This window comes from Pelecanus crispus, chromosome W (assembly GCF_030463565.1).
Source record: "Pelecanus crispus isolate bPelCri1 chromosome W, bPelCri1.pri, whole genome shotgun sequence".
NCBI classification, from domain to species: domain Eukaryota; kingdom Metazoa; phylum Chordata; class Aves; order Pelecaniformes; family Pelecanidae; genus Pelecanus; species Pelecanus crispus.
The window spans coordinates 18,069,256-18,094,668 of record NC_134675.1 but is presented as its reverse complement, the minus strand read 5'-3'; the positions used below and the strand labels follow the sequence as shown (position 1 = coordinate 18,094,668).

The 25,413-nt window shown below is 44.9% G+C and overlaps 1 protein-coding gene across 2 annotated transcripts in view; it reads left to right on the top strand.

Annotated features, from left to right (window-relative positions):
- LOC142596461 (tyrosine-protein kinase Fer-like) overlaps positions 1-25,413 on the top strand; it is a 187,981-nt gene that overhangs the window by 55,000 nt on the left and 107,568 nt on the right. For both annotated transcript variants that reach the window (XM_075725571.1, XM_075725572.1), the window contains exons 7-8: positions 5,421-5,543; positions 14,576-14,765. In XM_075725571.1, coding sequence (XP_075581686.1) covers positions 5,421-5,543; positions 14,576-14,765 — 313 coding nt within the window. The remainder of the gene's footprint in view (positions 1-5,420; positions 5,544-14,575; positions 14,766-25,413) is intronic.

Genomic DNA, 25,413 nt, shown 5'->3' with positions numbered 1-25,413 from the left:
AGTAAGTGCGATGGGAAATCTACCTCGACCCTAAAGGCATGGGTGCGTGAGTTGCAAGGAAAAACTATTACAAAAGGCGGTTTTCCCAGGAAAACTGCAGCTCCGCTTTCCAGTGGGCAGTTCCCCAGAGAGAGGAAGAGGGCTAATTCTACTCCCGATCTTAATCAAGAGACTTTTGATTCACATTGACAAGAAGTGAACAACGAATACTATGACCGGGACTAGAGGGGCCCTGCCTCCAGCCAGGTGGAGGAAAGGGACAACTGGGTTTCCTGGACTGTGTGGATTCGATGGCCTGGCACATCGGACCCACAGGAGTAGAAGGCTCTAGTGGGCACTGGTGCGCATTGTACCCTAATGCCATCAATTTATAGAGGGGCAGAACCCATTTGTATTTCTGGAGTGACAGGGGGATCCCAACAGCTAACTGTTTTGGAGGCCAAAGTGAGCCTAACTGGGATTGAGTGGCAGAAGCACCCCATTGTGACTGGCCCAGAGGTTCAGTTCATCCTTGGCATAGACTACCTCAGGAGAGGGTATTTCAGTGACCCAAAAGGGTACCGGTGGGCTTTTGGTATAGCTGCCTTGGAGACGGAAGAAATGAATCAGCTGTCCACCTTGCCCGGTCTCTCAGAGGACCCTTCTGTTGTGGGGTTGCTGAGGGTCGAAGAACAACAGGTGCCGATCACTACCACAGCAGTGCACAGGCGGCAATATTGCACCAACCGGGACACCCTGATTCCCATCCATAACCTGATTCATCGACTGGAGAGCCAAGGAGTAATCAGCAAGACTCACTCACCCTTTAACAGTCCCATATGGCCAGTGCGAAAGTCTAATGGGGAGTGGAGACTAACAGTGGACTATCGTGGCCTGAACCAAGTCACACCGCCGCTGAGTGCTGCCGTGCCAGACATGCTAGAACTTCAATATGAACTGGAGTCAAAGGCAGCCAAGTGGTATGCCACAACTGATATTGCCAATGTGTTTTTCTCCATCCCTTCAGCAGCAGAGTGCAGGCCCCAGTTTGCTTTTACCTGGAGGGGTGTTCAGTACACCTGGAACCGACTACCCCAGGGGTGGAAGCACAGCCCCACCATTTGCCATGGACTGATCCAGACGGCACTGGAACAGGGTGAAGCTCCAGAACATCTGCAGTATATTGATGACATCATCGTGTGGGGCAATACAGCAGAAGAAGTTTTTGAGAAGGGAAACGATTCTATGATTTTATGAGAAGGGAAAGAAAATAGTCCAAATCCTTCTGAAAGCTGGTTTCGCCATAAAATAAAGTAAGGTCAAGGGACCTGCACAGGAGATCCAATTTTTAGGAATAAAATGGCAAGATGGACGTTGTCATATCCCAATGGATGCGATCAACAAAATAACAGCTATGTCCCCACCAACTAGCAAAAAGGAAACACAAGCTTTCTTAGGCGTTGTGGGTTTTTGGAGAATGCATATTCCAAATTACAGTCTGATTTTAAGCCCTCTCTACCAAGTGACCCGGAAGAAGAATGATTTCAAATGGGGCCCTGAGCAACAACAAGCCTTTGAACAAATTAAATGGGAGATAGTTCATGCAGTAGCCCTTGGGCCAGTCCGGGCAGGGCAGGATATTACAAATGTGCAGGATATTAAAAACCGCAGCCGGGGAGAATGGCCCTACCTGGAGCCTCTGGCAGAAAGTACCAGGGGAGACTCGAGGTCGACCCCTAGGGTTTTGGAGTCGGGGATACAGAGGATCCGAAGCCCGCTATACTCCAACTGAGAAAGAGATATTGGCAGCATATGAAGGGGTTCGAGCTGCTTCGGAAGTGGTCGGTACTGAAGCACATCTCCTGCTGGCACCCCGACTGCTGGTGCTGGGCTGGATGTTCAAAGGGAGGGTCCCCTCTACACATCATGCAACTGATGCTACCTGGAGTAAGTGGGTCACACTGATCACACAACGGGCTCAAATAGGAAACCCCAGTCACCCAGGAATCTTGGAAGTGATCATGGCCTGGCCAGAAGGCAAAGATTTCAGGATGTCACCAGAGGAGGAGGTGACACGTGCTGAGGAGGCCCCACTGTATAATAAATTGCCAGAAAATGATAATCAATATGCCCTGTTCACTGATGGTCCTGTCGTCTTGTGGGAAAGCATCGGAGGTGGAAAGCTGCTGTATGGAGTCCTATATTACAAGTCGCAGAAGCTGCTGAAGGAGAAGGGGAGTCGAGTCAGTTTGCAGAGGTGAAAGCCATCCAGCTGGCTTTAGATATTGCTGAACGAGAAAAGTGGCCAGTCCTTTATCTCTATACTGACTCATGGATGGTGGCAAATGCCCTGTGGGGGTGGCTGCAGCAATGGAAGCAGAGCAACTGGCAGCGCAGAGGCAAACCCATCTGGGTTGCCGCATTGTGGCAAGATATTGCTGCCCGGGTAGAGAACCTGGTTGTAAAGTTCGTCACATAGATGCTCACATACCCAGTAGTCAGGCCACTGAAGAACATCAAAACAACCAGCAGGTGGATCAGGCTGCTAAGATTGAAGTGGCTCAGGTGGATCTGGATTGGCAACATAAGGGTGAATTTTTGATAACTTGGTGGGCCCATGACACCTCAGGCCATCAAGGAAGAGATGCAACATATAGATGGGCTCGTGATCGAGGGGTGGACTTGACCATGGACAGTATTGCACAGGTTATTCATGAATGTGAAATATACGCTGCAATAAAGCTAGCCAAGCGGTTCAAGCCCCTCTGTTATGGCGGACGATGGCTAAAATATAAATATGGGGAGGCCTGGCAATTTGATTATATCAGACTCCCACAAACCCACCAAGGCAAGCGTTATGTGCTCACCATGGTGGAAGCAACCACCGGATGGCTGGAAACATATCCCGTGCCCCATGACACTGCCCAGAACACCATCCTGGGCCTTGAAAAGCAAGTCCTGTGGTGACATGGCACCCCAGAAAGAATTGAGTCAGGCAACGGGACTCATTTCTGAAACAACCTCATAGACACCTGGGCCAAAGATCATGGCATTGAGTGGGTATATCACATCCCTTATCATGCACCAGCCTCTGGGAAAATCGAATGATACAATGGACTGTTAAAGACTGCACTGAGAGCAATGGGTGGTGGGACATTCAAACATTGGGATACACAGTTAGCGAAAGCCACCTGGTTAGTCAACACTAGGGCATCTGCCAATCGAGCTGGCCCTGCCCAGTCAAAACTTCTACGTACTGTAGAAGGATATAAAGTCCCTGTAGTGCACATAAAATATATGCTGGGGAAGACAGTCTGGGTGACCTCCCCCTCTGGCAAAGGCAAACCCATTCGTGGGACTGCTTTTGCTTAAGGACCTGGGTGCACTTGGTGGGTAACACGAAAGGATGGGGAAGTCCGATGTGTACTTCAAGGGGATTTGATTTTGGGTGAAAATAGTCAATGAACTGAATTGTATGATGTTAATTGCTATATACTACTGTATGTTATCTTTTTTATGGTTGCTATATGCCACATCAATGGTATTACAGTAAGAATCACCCAGCTTAATGATGAATTAATTTTGATGAAACCGTGTTGGAATGAGAACTGGCTTCAGCATGCAACAATCCAACACTGCACACCGTCTCTTCTGCTCTGAAAGACTGTGATGACAGATGGAACCCTAAGTCATGGACTAAATGAACTCAATGGACATTTTAGAGGGATGGCCCATAAATAAAGGGAATGATATCTGTGTGTATATATCAAGACAGGGAAAGTGGTGGTGACTAATTAGAACGCATTGGAAAGGGGTAGGACCTGTGCATGACGTAGAGGGTATAGAATAAGGGGTCGATACTGTCCTGGTTTCATCTGGGATAGAGTTGATTTTCTTCCTAGTAGCTGGCATAGTGCTGTGTTTTGATTTAGTAGGAGAATAATGTTGATAACACACTGATGTTTTAGTTGTTGCTAAGGATTGCTTATGCTAGTCAAGGACTTTTCAGCTTCCCATGCTCTGCCAGGTGCACAAGAAGCTGGGAGGGGGCACAGCCAGAATAGTTGATCCAAACTGACCAACGGGCTATTCCATACCATATGACGTCAAGCTCAGTATATAAACTGCGGGGGGTTAGCCAGGGGGCAGCGATCGCTGCTCGGGAGCAGTCTGGGTATCGGTCGGTGGGTGGTGAGCAATTGCATTGTGCATTACTTGCTTTGTATATTGTTATTATTATTATCATTATAATATTGTTATTATCATTACCATTTTACTTTATTTCAATTATTAAACTGTTCTTATCTCAACCCAGGAGTGTTTCTCACTCTTTCTCTTCCGATTCTCTCCCCCATCCCATCGGGGCAGGGGGAGAGAGCGAGTGGCTGCGTGGTGCTTAGTTGCTGGCTGGGGTTAAACCACGACACTATCATAGACTAATATTGAGACATTCTGAAAATCATAACAGAATAAACCTCCTCTGACACTCCCCAAACTGGAACAGTTTTGGGCAATCAGTCTGTGCACTGTCAAGTATGATATGTATTCTGCTTTTGTTCCACTCTTTTCTATAATACCTTTTTACTGAAATTGTGCTTGAAAATAGAGGGGAAACAGAGTAAGATACTTGAAGATGGATAGATGAATGCCAAGAAGGAAAGGATATTTTCTTAAATTATTCTCCCAGCGTAGCAATTGCTTGAAGTCAAAATATATTTTTTGATATGTGAGCCTTTTATCTGCTTTGTTTAGAGTTGACTGAAAATTATATTGCAAAGTCTTATTTTACATTTGTTGACTTTTTTTGGTATTAGAATGTTTGCCAGTATAATTGCATAGTGTCAGTAATGGTTTTAATGTGCAATAGCAGTTTCTCAGTTAATGCTGAGTATACTTGTACAAATTTTCCCTTTATTTTGGACTTACCATTACCAAAAACTGTGTGGCTTTAAAAAAGTTAATTGTATGGAGAAGAATATACAGATCACTCTTATACTAAAAAGTATTGTTTTAACTTGCAATGCAAAACCTACTGATTCTGGTTTTGTTATTTCTACAGATGAATACATCACAACTACTGATTGTACATATTTATCTTATGTGTGCTTCATCAGTCTGAAGGCTTTCATTTTTCATATAACTTCTCATGAATTAGCGATATATTAGGAAGGCATTAATCCACATAATGCATCATGCATTCTAGAGAATGCAGGCAGCAGATCATTCTGTAACTTTGTATCTGCAATCTAGTATGGATTCTGTAATAACATAGGTTAATAATATAATATAAAGGTACAGCCACAAAAAAGGCCAATGACCAGCAAATAACATATTTTGAAGACTAATGCTCCTTTTCATCTTTAGGAAAAAAATTTAAATGTTTCCAAATATGTTCAGTTTGTTTATGCATACCATAGATTTCTGAAATGTATGTATTACAGGTTAAAAACAATAATAGAAGAATTGATTCAGACACAGCAGACACTTTTGAGCAAAGAGAAACTTGTGTTGGAACTAGAGAAAAAATTAGAAGAGTCCTCTAAGACTTGTGAAAAAACGTCGGAGTAAGTATAACTAAAATATCAAAATATAATAATTTGAGATAAATTTGTCTATAATGCAGTTCCTAAGACTTAAATATGAAATAACCTGCACTAACATTGTTTTGCTTTAGTGAGAAATGATTATTATTGATGACAACAAAAAGTTAGTTTCCCATGTCTTAAATAAACCTTCCCCAGTCCAGATCCTAATTAATTAGAGAACTGAGCAGCTCCTTTAATTTAGTTTAATTGTCATACTATTCGGATGGCTCAAGAACTGGACCTTTGGTTAGCAGTGTAACTTCAGCTTGATGGAACAAAAGGAGTCAATTCAGATATAGATATGATTTTATGAAAGATTTTTCAGAGCCAATATGGAAGATATATAAACTTTCTTATGCAATAATATAGAACCAATACCCTGTAATACTGAATAGTAAATAATGAAGGTGAGGGTTTAATTGGTGTTTTACAGTGCCACATTCATTATAAATAATAATTTTTGATGAAGATCATTAGTCTTTTTTCTGATTGTTTCACATCACAGTCTAAACTGAAGTTATAACAACAGATAAATAACTTCTGTCTGTAGTGATTTTCCAATTCTTGTTCTGATCAGTCAGAATCTTACTAACTTGGTCACAAATATTGGTTTGCAATACCAGTGAAGTGGAATGCAAGTCCTCAGATAATTGTCTTCATTGAAAAACACTTCTAAGCTCTTTGTTGAAGGCATCTTGTAACTTGATACATTGAGTAGTATTTTATTCATATATGAAACTTTATATATATGTGTAATTGTTCTGATTTGATGATTTCCTGTTCTTTCTTTGATAGTCTACACATATACTCACAGTATGTATATTTTCCCATTATTCAATTCTTGACCTACCTTCTTTGCTGCATATAGCGTAAAGGATAAACACTTTGAAATATATGAGTTTTGTGGGTTTTTTAAGCATTATGACTTTGTTTCTCCCCCATGCTGCTTTTACCTTAGGAACATTTCTTCAGTATTGTCTTGTTGTCCATTATATCTCTCTGAAAGTGTTTTTCTATCCCTGCCTTTCCTGCTGTCCTGGTTTTGGCTGGGATAGAGTTAATTTTCTTCCTAGTAGCAGGCATAGTGCTGTGTTTTGGATTTAGGATGAGAAGAATGCTGATAGCACACTGATGTTTTAGTTGTTGCTAAGGACTGCTTATGCTAGTCAAGGACTTTTCAGCTTCCCATGCTCTGCCAGGTGCACAAGAAACTGGGAGGGGGCACAGCCAGAATAGTTGATCCAAACTGACCAAAGGGCTATTCCATACCATATGACGTCATGCTCAGTATATAAACTGGGGGGGGGTTGGCTGGGGGGCAGCGATCACTGCTCGGGAGCAGTCTGGGTATCGGTCGTCGGGTGGTGAGCAATTGCATTGTGCATCACTTGCTTTCTATATTATTATTATTATTATCATTATTATATTGTTGTTATTTTCATTACAATTTTACTTTCTTTCAATTATTAAACTGTTCTTATCTCAACCCAGGAGTGTTTCTCACTCTTACTCCTCCGATTCTCTCCCCCATCCCACCAGGGCAGGTGGAGAGAGCAAGCGGCTGCGTGGTGCTTAGTTGCTGGCTGGGGCTAAACCACGACAAGGTAGCCTCCTTTGATCCTGTAGCAGATGTTTGTATTGTTGAGGAGATGATATCGGTGTAGACTCCAGCTGTATCTGTGGGTCTTTTTAAAAAGCATGGGTTCTGGCTTAGATTTTTAGGTGCAAGACATAAGCTTCCCTGAAATCACCCATTCTGTTTTGGCATTGGTTATGTCTTCCACCAACAGACCCCATTTTCATTAACTGCACTGAAGAATAACTAGGATGTTTTTGATTGTTTAGCTCTTCTTATACAAGTACTTATGGTCCCTAGAAGGTCTCAATCAACTGTTGCATATTCTTGACTGCTGTCACACGATATAGCACCAGCCTCAGCACTGCAAAGCAAGGTCAAAGGCAAGGACAGTTGAGCGATGAATGAAAGCTTGCCTCTTGAGCCAGTGGTCATTGTGCTGGTTTTGGCTCACCCCAACTGAGCAAAGGGATATTCCACACTGTATGGCATCATGCTCAGCATATAAAGCTGAAGGGGGGACATTCGTAGTGATGGCATTTTGTCTTCCCAAGTAACCGTTATGCGTGATGGAGCCCTGCTTTCCTGGAGATGGCTGAACACCTGCCTGCCAATGGGAAGGAGTGAATGAACTCCTTGTTTTGCTTTGCTTGTGTGCACGGCTTTTGCTTCACCAATTAAACTGTCTTTATCTCAACCCATGAGTTTTCTCACTTTTACCCTTCTGATTCTCTCTCCCATCCCATTGTGGGGGGAGTGAGCGAGCGGCTGCATGATGCTTAGTTGCTGGCTGGGGTTAAACCACGACATCACCCTGCTGGTGGATGGGCTGGTCAAGTCAGATTGCTTGGCTGTGATTTTGGCACCTTCAAAGAGCTTTAATGTAAGTCTCTCTATATGAAAGAAAGTGAGGAGGTCACCTCCAAATTCAAGAGCTTTAGAGTCTGTTATTGTTGAGTCTCACACAAGATGCTGAGGTTAGCCCTTCGGTGCTGAGGAAATCTTCCCTGGTTCTGCTTTATCTGGGCAAAATGAAAGTCAAGTCAGCAAAATTATGTTTTCTGTCTCTTCACTTGAACCAGTTTGGACTTCAGCTCACTTCTTTCTGACACAGCCTCAGCACGACCAGCTCTGAGCTATTGAGTGACTTTGCAGTGTATACTAGGTCTGACTGTGATGGAGGTAAGTTTCCTCACAGCAGCCCATATGGTGCTGTGCTTTGCATCTGCGGCTAGAACAGTGTTCATTACACACCAATGTTTTGCCTATTGCTGAAAAGCGCTTGCACAGCATCAAGGCTTTCTCTCCAACCCCCACTGCCAAAGCTCAGATGGCTGGGGGTGGGAAAGAGGTTGGGAGGGGACATAGCCAGGACAGCTGAAACAAAATGACCAAAGGGATATTCCATACCATATGATGTTGCGCTCAGGAATAAAATCTCAGGGAAAGGAGGAGGAAGGGGGGATGTTCGTGGTTATGGCGTTTGTCTTCCCAAGCAACCATTACATAGAATGCTAGAACGCTAGAATGCTTTGGGTTGGAAGGGACCTTTAGAGATCATCAAGCCTGCAGTGAGCAGGGACAGCTTTAACTAGATCGGGTTGCTCAGAGCCCCATCCAACCTGACCTTGAATGTTTCTAGGGATGGGGCCTCTACCACCTCTCTGGGCAACCTCTTCCAGTGCTTCACCACCCTCATTGTAAAAAATTTCTTCCTTATATCTAGTCTAAATCTATACTTCTTGAGTTTAAATCCATTACTCCTTGTCCTGTCACAACAGGCCTTGCTAAAAAGATTGCCCCCATCTTTCCTATAGGCCCCCTTTAAGTACTGAAAGGCCACAATAAGGTCTCGCCTTCTCTTCTCCAGGCTGAACAACCCCAACTCTCTCAGCCTGGCTTTGTAGGAGAGGTGCTCCAGCCCTCAGATCATTTTTGTGGCCCTCCTCTGGACCCGCTCCAGCAGGTCCATGTCCTCCTTGTGCTGAGGGCCCCAGAGCTGGACGCAGTACTCCAGGTGGGGTCTCACCAGAGCAGAGCAGAGAGGCAGAATCACCTCCCTCGACCTGCTGGCCACGCTTCTTTTGATGCAGCCCAGGATACGGTTGGCCTTCTGGGCTGCAAGGGCACATTGTTGGCTCATGTCCAGCTTTTCATCCACCAGTACCCCCAAGTCCTTCTCTGCGGGGCTGCTCTCAATCCCTTCATCCCCCAGCCTGTATTGATATTGGGGGTTGCCCCGTTCCAGGTGCAGGACCTTGCACTTGGCCTTGTTGAACCTCATGAGGTTCACACAGTCCCACCTCTCCAGCTTGTCCAGGTCCCTCTGGATGACATCTCGTCCCTCAGGTGTGTCAACCGCACCACTCAGCTTGGTGTCAGCTGCAAACTTGGTGAGGGTGCACTCGATCCCACTGTCTATGTCATTGATGAAGATGTTAAACAGCACCGGTCCCAGTACGGACCCCTGAGGGACCCCACTTGTCACCAGTCTCCATGTGGACATCGAGCCATTGACCACGACCCTCTGGATGCGACCATCCAGCCAATTCCTTATCCATCGAACAGTCCACCCATCAAACCCATATCTCCCCAATTCAGAGAGAAGGATGTTGTGGGGGACTGTGTCGAACGCTTTACAGAAGTCCAAGTAGATGACATCCATTGCTTTTCCCTTGTCCACTGATGCAGTCACTCCTTCATAGAAAGCCACTAGGTTGGTCAGGCAGGACTTGCCCTTGGTGAATCCGTGCTGGCTGTCTCGAATCACCTCCCTGTCCTCCATGTGCTTGAGCATAGCTTCTATGCATCTCATCAGGTCCCATAGACTTGTGTACATCCAGGTTCCTCAGGTGGTCTCGAACCTGATCTTCCCTTACAGTGGGAGGGGCTTTACCCCCCTGCTCCCCATCTTTTGGTCCATCGACTCGGGAGGAGTGAGGAGAGAGGTTGCCGGTGAAGACCAAGGCAAAGAAGTTGTTGAGTACCTCAGCCTTCTCCTCGTCTGTTGATACTAGCTCAGCATTCTTGTTCATCAGCGGGGGTACGCTTTCTTTAACCTTCCTTTTCTGGTTGACATACCTGTAGAAGCCCTTCTTGTTATTCTTTACGTCCCTTGCCAAATTCAGCTCCATCCTCGCCTTGGCCTTCCTGACCTCCTCCCTACAAAACTGGGCCGTTTCCCTGTATTCCCCCCAGGACACCTGTCCCTGCTTCCACTGCCTGTGCAGTTCCCTCTTACTCTTTAGGTTGACCAGCATGTCTCAACTCAGCCATGCTGGTCTCTTCCCTTCCTTGCCTGATTTCTTACACTTGGGGACTGAGAGCTCTTGCGCTCTATGGAAGGTGTCCTTAAAGATCTGCCAGCTCTGTTCCGTTCCCCTGTCCCTGAGGACCATTTCCCAGGGGGTCCTTCTGACTAACTCCTTGAAGAACTGGAAGTTTGGTTTCCTAAAATTTAGGGTCCCTGCTGTACTCCTCGCTTTTCGCATGTCCCTCAGGAGCGTGAACTCCACCAATGCATGATCACTGCAGCCCAGGCTGCCTCCAGTCTTGACGTCACCAATGAGCTCACTTGCATTGGTGACCATCAGGTCCAGTATTGCATCCCCTCAGATAGGGGTGTCTGTTACCTGGCTTAGGAAGTTGTCGTCTCTGCATTCCAGGAATCTCCTGGATTGCCTACAGCTCGCCGTGTTGCTTTTCCAGCAAATGTCGGGGTGGTTGAAGTCCCCCAGCAGGACAAGAGTCTGCAAGCGCGAAGCCTCCCGGAGCTGGAGGAAGAAGGCTTCGTCAGTAGGTTCCCCTTGATCAGGCGACCTGTAGTAGACACCATGTGCTGAGGCCCTGTTTTCCAGGCCTGCCAATGGGAAGTAGTGGATGAATTCCTCTTTTTGCTTTGCTGGTGCATGCAGCTTTTGCATTCCCTATTAAACTGTCATTATCTACATTCATGGGTCTTCTCACCTTCCTTCTATTTTCTCCCCATCCCGTAGGAGAGTAGAGTGGGCAAGAGGCAGGGTGGGTGTTTGGCTGACGGATGTGGTCAACACACTACAGCCCTTTTTGGTGCCTCACGTTGGTCTTCTCACAGAGGTCATACCTGCAGCGTCCCAGATACCAAAACCTTGCCATATAAACCCAATACCACTTTCCAATCTGTTGCCCTGATCCGGTCTCACAAGGACTCTTCACACAAGATCTTACTCTCTGAGACTGATAGTAGCTCTTGTTAGCCACAAGGACCATAAAGTTTGCATTGAAGCCACAGCTAAAGCATTTTATAGGGGCTACTTCTCCATTCATAGATGGAACAGGGAACATTCTACATGGGATTTTGGCAAGCTGAAAATATTTAGCGTTTCAGATACTTTTCAGCGGATGACCTGGTGCACATCTTGCCACAGTTCAGGAAAGAGAACAGTTCATGTCTTTTAATATGCAAGATACGTTTTATTATCATGATGGACTGTAACCATTCAGAGTTTGGGATGTTTTCATTTTAGCTGATGTTGTGTATTCACCAAAGCCTTGCTGATAGTGGAAAGCCATCATTTTCACAGGGAGATCTTTTTTCTTTTTTCTCTCTTATAATGAAGACCAGACAATAGAACATTATCTTGAGTAGAGATTGTTCGCTTTTTTGTGTGATACTTTTAAACTTCTGCAGTCTCATGCCAAACTTCACTTCCAGGACCTCCAATTGTGTCTTCATACATCATACTGATCCTTTCCCCATGAATGATCATTCTGCTGATTATCAGAATTTTTTTTTTTGTGACTTAGTACAATGCACATATTTAGGGATATGACTTTTTATCTTTTCCTGCCAACAAGGATTTTATGACAGTGTTCCCTTATTATTTTGGAACCTACTTGAATAATCAGGATCACTTTGTGAAGAAACAATCTCTTGACATCCATGATGCCTGTAGTGCATTCAGAATATGTCTATTTCATGTTCAGTGTTTACATGTACAGGTTATGACAGAGCAACTTCTTGCTGCATCAACAAACAAGGTTGAATCAGGTCTCCCCTGATTTGTTGGAGAGGACTGAAGCTGTAGATGTGTGGAATTGTTGATGAGGTTGATATTTGAATTGATTTTCTGGATTTTCCAGCTCTCTTGTGGGCAGTGTCAGCAGAGCTGCGTGAATCTCGTTCATGAGTACAACCACCAACATCATTCATGAGAGAGGAATTACATGAGCTAGGGCAAAGGAGAAATACTTTAATTTCTGCTCAGGAGTGGGTTGTTGTCAGGAATAACTTCTACATTTCCTTTTTCCCCTAAGAACTGGAGAGCTGGCAGGAGGGTTTGTCTTCCAGGGGTTATTCTCAAGGTGTAGAGTGACAGAATACTATGATTTTTCTCTACACTGTCCTCATTCTTGGTAGTTCTGGTCCCTCAACTTGCTTCATCTCTCCTTTCAGACCGTGAGAACTCTGCACCTCTTTCTAGACTACATGTCTCTGAGTTCCAGTTGAGTGCTTTTAAGATTGTCTATATTGCACCATGGATGGTGGATGATTCTCTGTGTTAGACAGCTTCTGTCCATCTTTGGTTTTGGCAGTTCTTGGGAGTAATGTAAAAGTGTCCTCTAGGCACTTGTATATGCTCTAAGTAATCTGCTTATCCTTCACTACTGCTTGATTATGTCTGTTTTGGAATATCTCTTGGAGTTGAACATGGGTGTTCTTCAATATCTTTGTGTGAAAGTTTGTCTTATGGCCATCTTAATTTAGTTAATCTCTGTTCTTTCTTAGCGAATAAGTTAGTTTTTCAGTATTTCCTTATTCCTGAAGGTTCATGCTTCTAGGACTGAACTTATACTTGATAGTCTCAGTGTAAGGAGGACTTTTTCCTTTTATTGACACAAGTCTAGATCCTTCTGAAAGTCCCGCAGATTTAACTTTATTCATTTCTGGGAGGCCTGAGCACTCTGGAGCTTTTGTTTTGTTTTTATTTTTTGTTTTGGTTCTTTTTTTTTTTCCTCTGTGCAGAATCTCTTCTAATGGCTCTCCATTTGCATGCAACAAAGGTGGAAATCTTGATGATTGCAGCATAGGAGATTGGTACAGTCTTTTTACATGGCTGTCTGCTGTGAGGCCACTTGCAGGGTTGTGGGTTTCCCCCCCCCCAATCTGTTTTAAGCACTATCATGTCCCTGAAGCATTTAAAGCTGATAGAGCCTTCAGTAGGCTGTGCTACAACTGTTGTTTTAGAAAGGAAAATCTCAGGTCTTCTACAAAGCACTATTTATAGGGTAACAGTTTGAAGTTTGTCAGTGTAAGAATGTAGGTATGAAGTCTCTCTCAAAGAAAGAAGAATCAATAAATAGACTAAAAACTGGCTAGTGGACATGAAATATAACTGTAACTAAATCTTCTTTCTCTGAATTACTGAACTTTTTTTTTTTTTTTTAAATCAGTGACCTGGAAGAAAACTATCTATCTAAAATGTTGAGATGAGACACTAGTAAATTCAGATTGCATTATGTATTGTGCTTGGCTAAGTGTCTTTTTCCAAGTGTAAACTTATACACACAAAAAAGAAAGCTTATGGGGGTTGAGAGTGGCTGTTGGTCTGTCTTTGGGAAGGTGTTGGAGTTAATGGGGGAAATTTGAAAATGCTCTTGTGATCTCTCAATCTATAAATGGTGAAATACTGTATCAGAAGACTGTGGTATAGGTGAGACTGCTAATAGAATACAGGGTCCAGTTCTGATAGATGTTGAAAAATGGGGGGGGGGGGGGGGGGGATCAGTGAAAAGCCATAAAAACATGTAGAAGACAAGAAAGAACTTCTTTTAGCCCCTTATGGAGTTCAATTTGTTTAGCTTAAAAAAAGGTTAAAGAGTGTTCTGACTGCAGTCCAGAACTACTTATGCAGTAGAGGACCTTTCAGTCCAGAAGATGGAGACAACAGGTATCTCTAACATGGAGCCAGACCAATTTATACTGGATATAAGGTGAGTTTAGTGAAGATAATTATTATAATGGCTATGTGGATTGCAGTGGATTCCTCATCACTGGAAATCATAATCTAAAAGTATATTTCTTCCCAAAAGGATAGGGAACCCTAACAGTTGTAAATACAACCGAAGTGGATGAAAATAATAATTCCTTCTGTATTTACAAAAACATGATTTTTCTTTTTGGAATAGCTAAGTGGGTGTCTGCTTTCATTATCTTGTAGCTTTAAGAATTTTCTAATATTTGCCTCGTGTTTATGCCTTTGAACAAATAATTCTCAGGACTTCTCACACTTACTTATAAAAGGTTAATAATTTCCTTCATTACATGGATGGATGAAGTGAAAAAAAAAAAAACAAATTCCAGTACTGAAAATGCTTTATTCTATGTAGCTTTCATGAAGCAAAATATGTATTTTAAATCATGTGTTTTAAATTTTTTTGTTATTTTTCTCTGTAGTATTGTACTCTTGCTGAGCCAAAAGCATGCACTGGAAGAACTCAAGCAAACAGTTCAGCAATTAAGATGCTCTGAGGCAAAATTTGCAGCCCAGAAAGAACTACTGGAACAAAAGGTTCAAGAAAATGATGGGAAAGAGCCACCACCTGTAGTGAATTATGAAGAAGATGCCAGATCAGTCACTTCTATGGTAAGTTTTGCATTTTTTTAACTATATCATGCAGCCTTGCTATTGTACTTTAGTCCTGGGATCAGAGGTCAGTCAGGGTGTAGTGGGCCTCAGATCCTCAATAGTCCCAGCTCCAAAACCCTGGAGGTTGACCTCAGGTTTCTCCTAGTGTTTTCTGCCAGAGGCTCCAGTTGAGGCCATGCTCCATGGCTACTGTGTAGAACATGTTTCTCACAGCTGTTCCTTACTGGACCAGCTCAAGGGCTACTGCTTGAACTATCCTCTGTTTGATGTGTTGAGGGCCCCAGTCGAAATACTTCTTCTTTCGGATCCCTCAATAGATAGGGTTCACAAGCTGACTATAACCCAGAATGCCTATTTCCAGAAAGCCACAATGCCTAGGAAATCTTGTGTTTCTTCTTTACGAACTGGTGGGGACATGGCTGTTATCTTGTTGATCACATCCATAGGGATGTGACAATGTCCATCCTGCCATTTTGTTCCCAAAAACTGGATCTCCTGTGCAGGTCCCTTGACCTTGCATTGTGTACTGGTTCTGGCTGTGATGGAGTTAACTTTCATCACAGTAGCTGGTATGATGCTGTGTTTTGCATTTGTATCTAAAACAGTGTTGATAACACACCAGTGTTTTGGCTACTGCTGAACTGGGCTTACACAGTGCCAATGCTTTCTCTCTCTCTTCCCCCCCACACAGTCAGTAGGCTGGAGGCAGGCAAAAGGTTGGGAGGGGACATAGCCAAGACAGCTGACCCAAAATGACCAAAGGGATATTCATAGAATCATAGAATCGTTTAGGTTTGAAAAGACCTTTAAGATCATCCAGTCCAACCATTAACCTAACACTACCAAGTCCACCACTAAACCAATTAAGGGTAGAGTAGTAATTTCATGTTGCCTGGCTTGGTGGCTGGATTATTTTTTAATGACAGTAAAAACTAGGAATCATTAAGATTGGAAAGGACCTCTAAGATCATCAGTCCAACACCACCATGCCTACTAAACCATGTCCCAAAGTGCCACGTCTACCCGTTTTTTGAACTCTTCCAGGGACGGTGACTCCACCACCTCTCTGGGCAGCCTGTTCCAATGCTTGACTACCCTTTCCGTGAAGAAATTTTGCCTAATATCCAATCTAAACCTCCCCTGACACAGCTTGAGCCCATTTCCTCTCGTCCTGTTGCTAGTTACTTGGGAGAAGAGACCAACACCCACCTCACTACAGCCTCCTTTCAGGTAGTTGTAGAGAGCGATAAGGTCTCCCCTCAGCCTCCTCTTCTCCAGGCTAAACAGTCCCAGTTCCCTCAGCCGCTCCTCATAAGACTTGCTCTCTAGACCCTTCACCAGCTTCATTGCCCTTCTCTGGACACGCTCCAGCACCTCAATGTCCTTCTTGTATTGAGGGGCCCAAAACTGGACACAGTATTCCAGGTGCGACCTCACCAGTGCCGAGTACAGGGGGACAACCACCTCCCTGCTCCTGCTGGCCACACTATTCCTGATACAAGCTAGGATACTGTTGGCCTTCTTGGCTGCCTGGGCACACTGCCAGCTCATATTCAGCCAGCTATTAAAGACAGAGGCAAAGAAGGCATTAAGTACCTCAGCTTTTTCCTCATCCTTGGTTGCAATGTTCCCCCCCTCATCCAGCAAAGGATGGAGATTCTCCTTGGCTCTCTTTTTATTCTTAATGTATTTATAGAAACATTTTTTATTATCTCATACAACAGTGTCCAGACTGAGTTCTAACAGTGGCCAGATGATTCTCACCTTCCTTCTATTTTCTCCCCATCCCATAGGAGAGTAGAGTTGGTGAGAGGCAGGATGGGTGTTTGGCTGCCAGATGGGGTCAACCCAGCACAGCCCTTTTTGGGGCCCAGTGCGGGGCTCAAGATAACGACAGGTTTGTTCTGACTGTGCTATAGCTGTCATAATTGTGAATTGGCCAGCTTCTGAGCAGTTTACAGAGCTTGCTTGCTGTTGCGTGAAGAGAGGCTTTGGAAGGTACCCAATTTATCGTTATAAGTCCGGTCGCATTCAGTACACTGAACTATCACGATTACGGATTCACAAATAACGTAGGCACCTTTCGTCTAGTCGTGCTGCATGAACTATCACGGCCACACTTAACGTGTCTGGTCACGTTCAATGACCACTATCACGCTAGAGCAACAAATCAAAGCAATTTATTAAAGCAACAGACACACAGGTTCTTTGGATTACCGGTGATAAATTCACTGACTGCAAGGCACCTATGAGTACCAAAGTTTAGAATAACACAGATGCATCAAAAGACATAAAAGCGACTCTATAGAGGTTTCTAAGTTTCCCGGGGAGGCACTTGGTATAACCAAGTGTTAGATTCTTACCCAAAGGCGTCCCGATGGGGGGAAAGAGAGGCTCAGCCCGTCGACTGATCCCAGAGGTCAGAGTAGTACACGGTGATGTCTTCCCTAACATCCCCTCTCTCCTAGGCCAATTTTATAGTATTTTTACACATTAGGTGGAGCTTGAGGGACTCTAGTCATACATACTTTTGTTACGATTGGTGTAAAACTTTCTCGCTTCGTTTTAAAGGTACAGGCCCAGAAAAATTCAGAGCGCAGGCTCAGTGAGGGGGGGTCTTACCTTGGAGGCGGGTGGGTTTTGAGATGGGAGTGTGTTCTAGTATTATAATGACATTATAATGAGTAAAAGTTACTAAAGGACAGCATTTTTGTCAACATCATGATAGTTTGCTGACTTAGGGTATCACTTATGCAGCTTATCAGGACCATGGTGCCCCTTCGAGTTCCCTTATCACAGGGCTTGGCCATGATGTCTCCACACCACTCCACCCCCTGGGCAGCTCCTCTCAGAATCAGCACACCAGGCTCCCCTGGGTTGCGACATCCAAGGTTACAGGCTTAGGAACTTCTGTGGGATAGATTCCTTGCATCCAGCTGCATTCCATCCAGAAAGCTTCTTCAATGCTGTACCTTTCTTGTAATCGTAAATCTACGTCTGGTGTCTAAGTCACCTCCAGCAATCACTCCACACTTGCTTTACTGTATAATAGAGTCTAGGGTTTGTCAGTGGCTGCTTTTAGCTCTTTCCATTTGCTGTGCTGCTTATCTCTCTATTTTGCTGTGCCTGGGAACAGTTTGATAAAAACAATGACCATGTGCTTGGCCCTGGCATTGATGCCATTCTTGTGCTGGCTGGGCCATCTTGTGGAGAGAATGAGGGATTACACCTCCTATTTCTCCTCTGGGATTGATGTGCATAGTTTTGTTGCACAGGCTCCTGAGGTTCTTGCACATCCTTATGTAAGCTGTTTGATCCTAGTATCTACTAAGGCTGTTGGATTTTTGTGGGTTTGTGGAACCTGGTTTCATCCTGGTGTAAGAGGACACAAGGCACCTTGCCTACGAGGTACCATTATGGAGAAATCCCCCAAACTCTCTCCAGGAACTCAACATGCTGGGGTGCCTCTCTGAAGTGCCTGTACACTAATGCATGCAGCATGGGGAATAAACATGAGGAGTGTGCAGTTGCAGGGCTACGATCATGTTGGGATCACGGAGATGTGATGGGATGGCTCCCATGACTGGAGTGCAATGGATGTGTACAGGCTCTTCAGGAAGAACAGTCCGGGAGATGAGGAGGGGGAGTTGCCCTTTATGTGAGAGAACAGCTGGAATGCAAGGAGCTCTGCCTGGGGATGGATGAGGAGGTGACAGAGAGCTTATGAGTTAGGATTAAAGAGAGGACAGGTAAAGCTGACATTGTAGTGGGTGTCTGCTATAGGCCACCTGACCAGGAAGAACAAGCAGGTGAGGCCCTCTACAGACAGCTAGGAGCAGCCTCACATTTGCAGGACCTGGTCCTCATGGGGGACTTCAACCACCCCGATATCTGCTGGAGGGACAGAAGCAATCCGGGAGGTTCCCGGAGTGCATTGATGATAACTTCCTCCTCCGAGTGATAGAGGAGCCAATGAGAAGAAGTGCTCTGCTGGACCTCATACTCATCAACAACGAGGGGCTCACTGGGGGTGTGAAGGTTGAAGGGAGCCTTGGCTGCAGTGACCATGAGATGGTGGAGTTCAGGATCCTGAGGAGAGGGAGCAGGGCAAAAAGCAAGATTGCAACCCTGAACTTCAGGAGAGCAGACTTTGGCCTCTTCAAAGATATACTTGGAAGAGTGCCATGGGATAAGGCCCTGAAAGGAAGAAGGGCCCAAGAAACCTGGTTAATATTCAAGGATCACCTCCTTCAAGCTTAAGAGCAGTCCATCTCAATGAGCAGGAAGTCAGGCAAAAATGCCAAGCGGCCTGTGTGGATGAACAAGGAGCTCCTGGCCAAACTCAAGCACAAAAAGGAAGCATACAGAGGGTGGAAGCAAGAATGGGTAACCTAGGAGGTATACAGAGATGTTGTCCAAGCATCCAGGGATGAGGTTAGGAAAGCCAAAGCCCACCTGGAATTGAATCTGGCCAGGGATGTCAAAGGCAACAAGAAGGGCTACACTAAGTACATAGGTGAAAAAAGGAAGACTAGGGAAAATGTGGGATCATTGCTGAACGAGATGGAGGACCTGGTTACATAGAAAATGGAAAAGGCTGAGGTACTGAATGCTGCCTTCACCTCAGTCTTTCCTAGCAAGACCAGCTTTCAGGAATCCCAGGTCCCAGAGACAAGGGGGAAAAGCTGGAGCAAGGAAGATGTACCTTTAGTGAAAGAGAATCAGGTCAGGGAATATTTAAGCAAACTGGGCATGTATAAGTCCGTGATCCCTGATGGGATGCACTCATGACTGCTGAGGGAGCTGGCAGATGTCATTGCAAGGCCACTCTCGATAATCTTTGCTTGATCATGGCAATTGGGAGAGGTGCCCAAGGACTGGAGGAAAGCAAATATCCCTCCTATCTTCAAGAAGGGCAGGAAGGAGGACCCAGGGGACTACAGGTCGGTCAGCCTCACCTTGATCCCTGAGAAGGTGATGGAGCAGCTAATACTGGGAATAATTTCCAGATGCAGGGAGGACAAGAAAATCATCAGGAGTAGTCATCATGGCTTCACCAAGGGGAAGTCATGCTTGATCAACTTGATAACCTTCTGCGATGAAATGACTGGCCTGGTAGATGAGGGGAGAGTAGTGGATATTGTCTACCTTGACTTCAGGGAGGCCTTTAACACTGTCTCTCATAAGATCCTGTACTGGGTTTGCATGGCAAGGTTTTAGTAGCGGGGGGGGCTGCAGGGGTGGCTTCTGTGAGAAGATGCCAGCAGCTTCCCCCATGTCCGATAGAGCCAGTGGCAGCCGGCTCCAAGATGGACCCGCCGCTGGCCAAGGCTGAGCCAATCAGTGATAGTGGTAGCGCCTCTGTGATAACATATTTAAGAAGGGGGAAAAACTGCTGTGGAACAGCAGCCGGGAGAGAGAGGAGTGAGAAAATGTGAGAGAAACAACTATGCAGACACCAAGGTCAGTGAAGAAGAAGGAGGAGGAGGTGCTCCAGGCACCAGAGAAGAGATTCCCCTCCAGCCTGTGGTGAAGACCATGGTGAGGCAGGTTGTCCCCCTGCAGCCCATGGAGGTTAACGGTGGAGCAGATATCCACCTGCAGCCCATGGAGGACCCCACACCAGAGCAGGTGGATGCACCCGAAAGAGGCTGTGACACTGTGGAAAGCCCATGCTGGAGCAGGCTCCTGGCAGGCCCCGTGGCCCCGTGGGGAACCCACGCTGGAGCAGTCCATTCCTGAAGGACTGCACCCTGTGGAAAGGACCCATGCTGGAGCAGTTCATGAAGAACTGCAGCCCATGGGAAGGACCTACATTGGAGAAGTTTGTGGAGGACTCTCTCCTGTGGGAGGGACCCCACGCTGGAGCAGAGGAAGAAAGTGATGAGGAAGGAGTGTCAGAGACAACTTGTGATGAACTGACTGCAACCCCCATTCCCCATCCCCCCTGCGCTGCTCAGGGGGAGGAGGTAGAGAATTCAGGAGTGAAGTTGAGCCCGGGTGTCCTGGTTTCGGCTGGGATAGAGTTAATTTTCTTCCTAGTAGCAGGCATAGTGCTGTGTTTTGGATTTAGGATGAGAATAATGTTGATAACACACTGACCGGCTGGGTTAGCTCAGTTGGTTAGAGCATGGTGCTAATAACGCCAAGTTCACAGGTTCGATCCCTGCTTACTGCAGGGGGGTTGGGCTTGATGATCTCTCAAGGTCCCTTCCAACCCAAAGCATTCTATGATTTTATGATGTTTTAGTTGTTGCTAAGTACTGCTTATGCTAGTCAAGGACTTTTCAGCTTCCCATGCTCTGCCAGGTACACAAGAAACTGGGAGGGGGCACAGCCAGGATAGTTGATCCAAACTGACCAAAGGGCTATTCCATACCATATGATGTCATGCTCAGTATATGAACTGGGGGGAGTTGTCCGGGGAGCAGCGATCGCTGCTCAGGAACTGTGTGGGTATCGGTCGGTGGGTGGTGAGGAATTGCACTGTGCATCACTTGCTTTGTATATTATTATTATTATGATGTTATTATTACTACTACTATTGTACTTTATTTTATTTCAATTATTAAACTGTTCTTATCTCAACCCAGGAGTGTTTCTCACTCTTACTCCTCCGATTCTCTCCCCCATCCCACCGGGGCAGGGGGAGTGAGTGAGCAGCTGCGTGGTGCTTAGTTGCTGGCTGGGGTTAAACCACGACACCAGGAAAAAGGGAGGAGTGGGGGGAAGGCAAGAAATTAAATTAATTTCCCTGAGTCGAGTCTGTTTTGCCTGTGTCGGTAATTGGTGAGTGATGTCTCCCTGTCCTTATCTTGACCCACAAGCCTTTCGTTATATTTTCTCTCCCCTGTCAAGTTCAGGAGGGGGAGTGATAGAGCAGCTTGGTGGGCACCTGGCATCCAGCCAAGGTTAACCCACCACAGGTCCTCATAGAGAAGCTGATGAGGTATGGACTGGATAAGCAGTGAGGTGGATTGAAAACGGGCTGAACGGCTGTGTCCAAAGGGTGGTGAGCAGTAGCACAAAGTCTAGTTGGAGGCCAGTAACTAGCAGTGTACCCCAAGGGTCAATCCTGGGTCCAGTCCTGTTCAACATCTTCATTAATGATCTGGATGATGGGGCAGAATGTACCCTCAGCAAGTTTGCTGGTGACACAAAAGTGGGAGGAGTGGCTGATATGCCAGAGGGTCATGCTGTCATCCAGAGGGACCTGAACAGGCTGGAAAAATGGGCTGATAGGTACCTCATGCAGTTCAAAAAGAGGAAGGGCAAAGTCCTGCACCTGGGGAGGAATAACCCCATGTATATATGCTGGTGGCCACCCATCTGGAAAGCAGCTTTGCAGAAAAGGACCTGGGGGTCCTGGTGGACACCAGGTTGAACATGAGCCAACAATGTGCCCTTGCAGCAATGAAGGCTAATGGTTTCTTAAGCTGTATTAGGAGGACTGTTGCCAAGCAGGTTGAGGGAGGTGATGCTACCCCTCTACTCAGCACTGGTGAGGCCACACCTGGAGTCCTGTGTCCAGTTCTGGGCTCCCCAGTACAAGAGAGACATGGACATATTAGAGACAGTCCAGAAAGGGGCCACGAAGATGATTAAGGGACTGGAGCATCTCTCCTATGAGGGAAGGAGTAGAGAGCTGGGTCTGTTTAGCCTGGAGAAGACTTGGGGGGGGGTCTTATTGATGTATATAAATACCTGAAGGGAGGATGCAAAGAGGATGAGCCAGGTTCTTTTCAGTGGTGCCCAGTGACAGGACAAGAGGCAATGGGCACAAAGAGAAACACAGGAGGTTCTGTCTGAACCTCAGGAAACACTTTTTCACTGTGAGGGTGACTGAGCAGTGGAACAGGTTTCCCAGAGAGGTTGTGGAGTCTTCCTTCCTGGAGATATTCAAAAGCTGTCTGGAAATGGTCCCGGGCAACCGTGTCTACGTGGCCCTGCTTGAGCAGGGGCCTTGGAACAGATGGCTTCCTGAGTTCCCTTCCAACCTCAAACATTCTGTGATTCTTTGAACTTGTTTATGAGGTAACAAGGAAACGTGCCCCGAGGTGGTTGATCCCTGGGTGGCAGGGTGTGTGGAAGGATTTGGGCAGGTACCTAGTGCATGTAATCCCATTTTGAATTGGTGTACCACTTGATGTAAGGGTGCCTTTCCTACCCCATGAAACCCAGAAGCTCCTAACACTGTATTGGGGCTTGGCCTGTGCCTATTGAGCCTCTGTTCAGTACCATCAAAGGAGCATGATTGAGATAGGGACTGAAACCACCGCTGAGGTCACCATGGTTGAGCCAGGGACTCAAAACACATCTGAGGACTCCATGGATGAGATAGGGAACCAAACCCCAGCTACAGTAATTGCCCCAGGAGTCAAAAAGAAACACTGGACACAGAGATCGATGAGTCCATACCATCGATTAGTAAGGGAGGAGGAGGAGGAAGGGTCTGATCAGGAAGCTGGTCCTTTGACAAGGAAACAGGAGGAGGAAGCAAGAGAAATCACCCAAGAGGCAGAAACTACCTGGTCCTTGACCCTGGGCAAATTTCGAGATTTGCAGAAAGATTACAGCCACCAGCCAGGTGAGCAGATTGCTGCCTGGCTGCTCTGATGCTAGGATAGTGGGGTCAACAGTCAGGAGTTAGAAGGTAAGGAAGCCCAGCAGCTGGGATCCCTTGCTAGGAACTGGGGAATTGACAAAGAAAGCAGAAAAGAGGTGAGAATCTGCAGCCTCTGGAGGCAGCTCTTGTCTAGTGTGAAGACGATATGTCCCTTCAAGGATGATCTTGTAAATTACTGAGGGAAGTGGAATACAGTGGAGGAATGTATCCAATATCTGATAGAAGTAGCTGTGCTGGAAGTCATCTACAGTGACCTGGATGACAACCAGGTCTCCAAAGATCTGGATGATGTCCAGTTTACAGGGGCTGGAGGTTAACAGTACAGTGCCATGGCCTGAACCAAGTCATGCCGCTGCTGAGTGCGGCCACACTGGAAATGCTAGAATTCCATATGAACTGGAGTCAAAGACAGCCAAGTGGTATGCCACAATTGATATTGCCAATGTGTTTTTCTCAATCCCTTTGGCAGCAGAGTGCAGGCCACAGTTTGCTTTCACTTGGAGGGGTGTTCAGTACAATTGGAATCAACTACCCCAGGGGTGGAAACACAACTCAATGGAATTCATGCATATTTTGGTAACTTATTTTTTCCTGTCATGTAAGAAGTAGACATTTAGTCACAGTTAAATCCCATGGCTCACTTGTGAAAAGATGTGTAAAATGAATTGATCATTCCAAGCCTGATAGGCATACAAGCAAAATCAGGCACTGTGTTGTCGCTGTTATTAATGATTTTTTTTTTAAGTAGTCAATTTAATTCATCAATACTTAAAAAATAAATATCAGTTTGCCAGTCGACTCAGGACAGAGTGTTTTACTGTAAGAAAAGTAGTTGACATGCAGTATTACTTGAGTCTGATAAAAAGAATAAAAATTGTATTGGTCGGTGTTAATTTCAAGTGGCTAGTAAATTCCCTTTTAGCCTTTTTTCTCTTCCTATGTGAGATGTTCTTTTTCATACTCTCTTTTCATGACATACAAATTATAGAATATTGCAGAATTTTGCTGCTAAACAAGCAAATTTATTTTACTAAGACAATGTTTAACCTATATCCTGTAAACTAAATTATATTTGGGAGTCATTTTCAAACAATGCTTTATTCTGTATACAGATTTAATAGATTTTGTTGCTCATTCAGGATTCTTGGAATAAACTGAAACTGCATTTGTTTCATTATCAGATTTTCAGTTTCTTCAGTCAAGGGTGTACGTTCAAAGCTTTGAAGCAATCTTTTTGTTACACTACAAAACAGATTTATTCTGTTTCCATTTTCAGTTTCTTACAGCTTAATTAACCCATAGCTAATTAGAATGAGATTTTTGATGTGTGGTCTCTGCTTCAGGTTTAATTATTTTGCAAATATTCATTAAAATACCTCATCTGTGTCTGAGGGTGAAGTTATGAGAAATAAACTAAGTTTTTCAGTGTTAAAAATACATTTCTGTATTTTTGAAAGATTCTTTGATACTACATTTTGAGAGCTGACAATGAATCAGATATTAGGAAATAAACAGTCCTTGGACTAAGTCAAGTTATAAACACTTTGGACTTTCCATTTACTTGTGCTGAATTATGGATGGTTAAAGGCTGATTCAATGTTCCAGTTGTAGTGAATAGCTCTGTTCTTAAAGGATTTAAAATCCAGATAGTGGTGGCTACCCCTGTGGTTTATTGTAGTGCCAGAAAACAAATGGATCCTATTGCTTGCACTGATTGGTATTCATATTTACAAGTAGTGTATTATTAGAGAAGATCAGATTAATAAAAGAAGAAAATGAATTAAGTAAGGATAATGCAAGTATGTATGTATGGGTTTTATGTATGGTTTTATTATATGGTGTCAAACCCTTTTAAAAAACATAGGTATTCCAGGACAGCTGAGAATTAGGTCCTCTGTCTTTAGGGTACAAAAGAATTTGAGATCTCTTATATTTAACAATAGTGATATTTAAAATAATTGCACTAAATATTTAAGGAATCACAGAATCTTTCAGCTCTTCAACTGGTATGTATTAGCA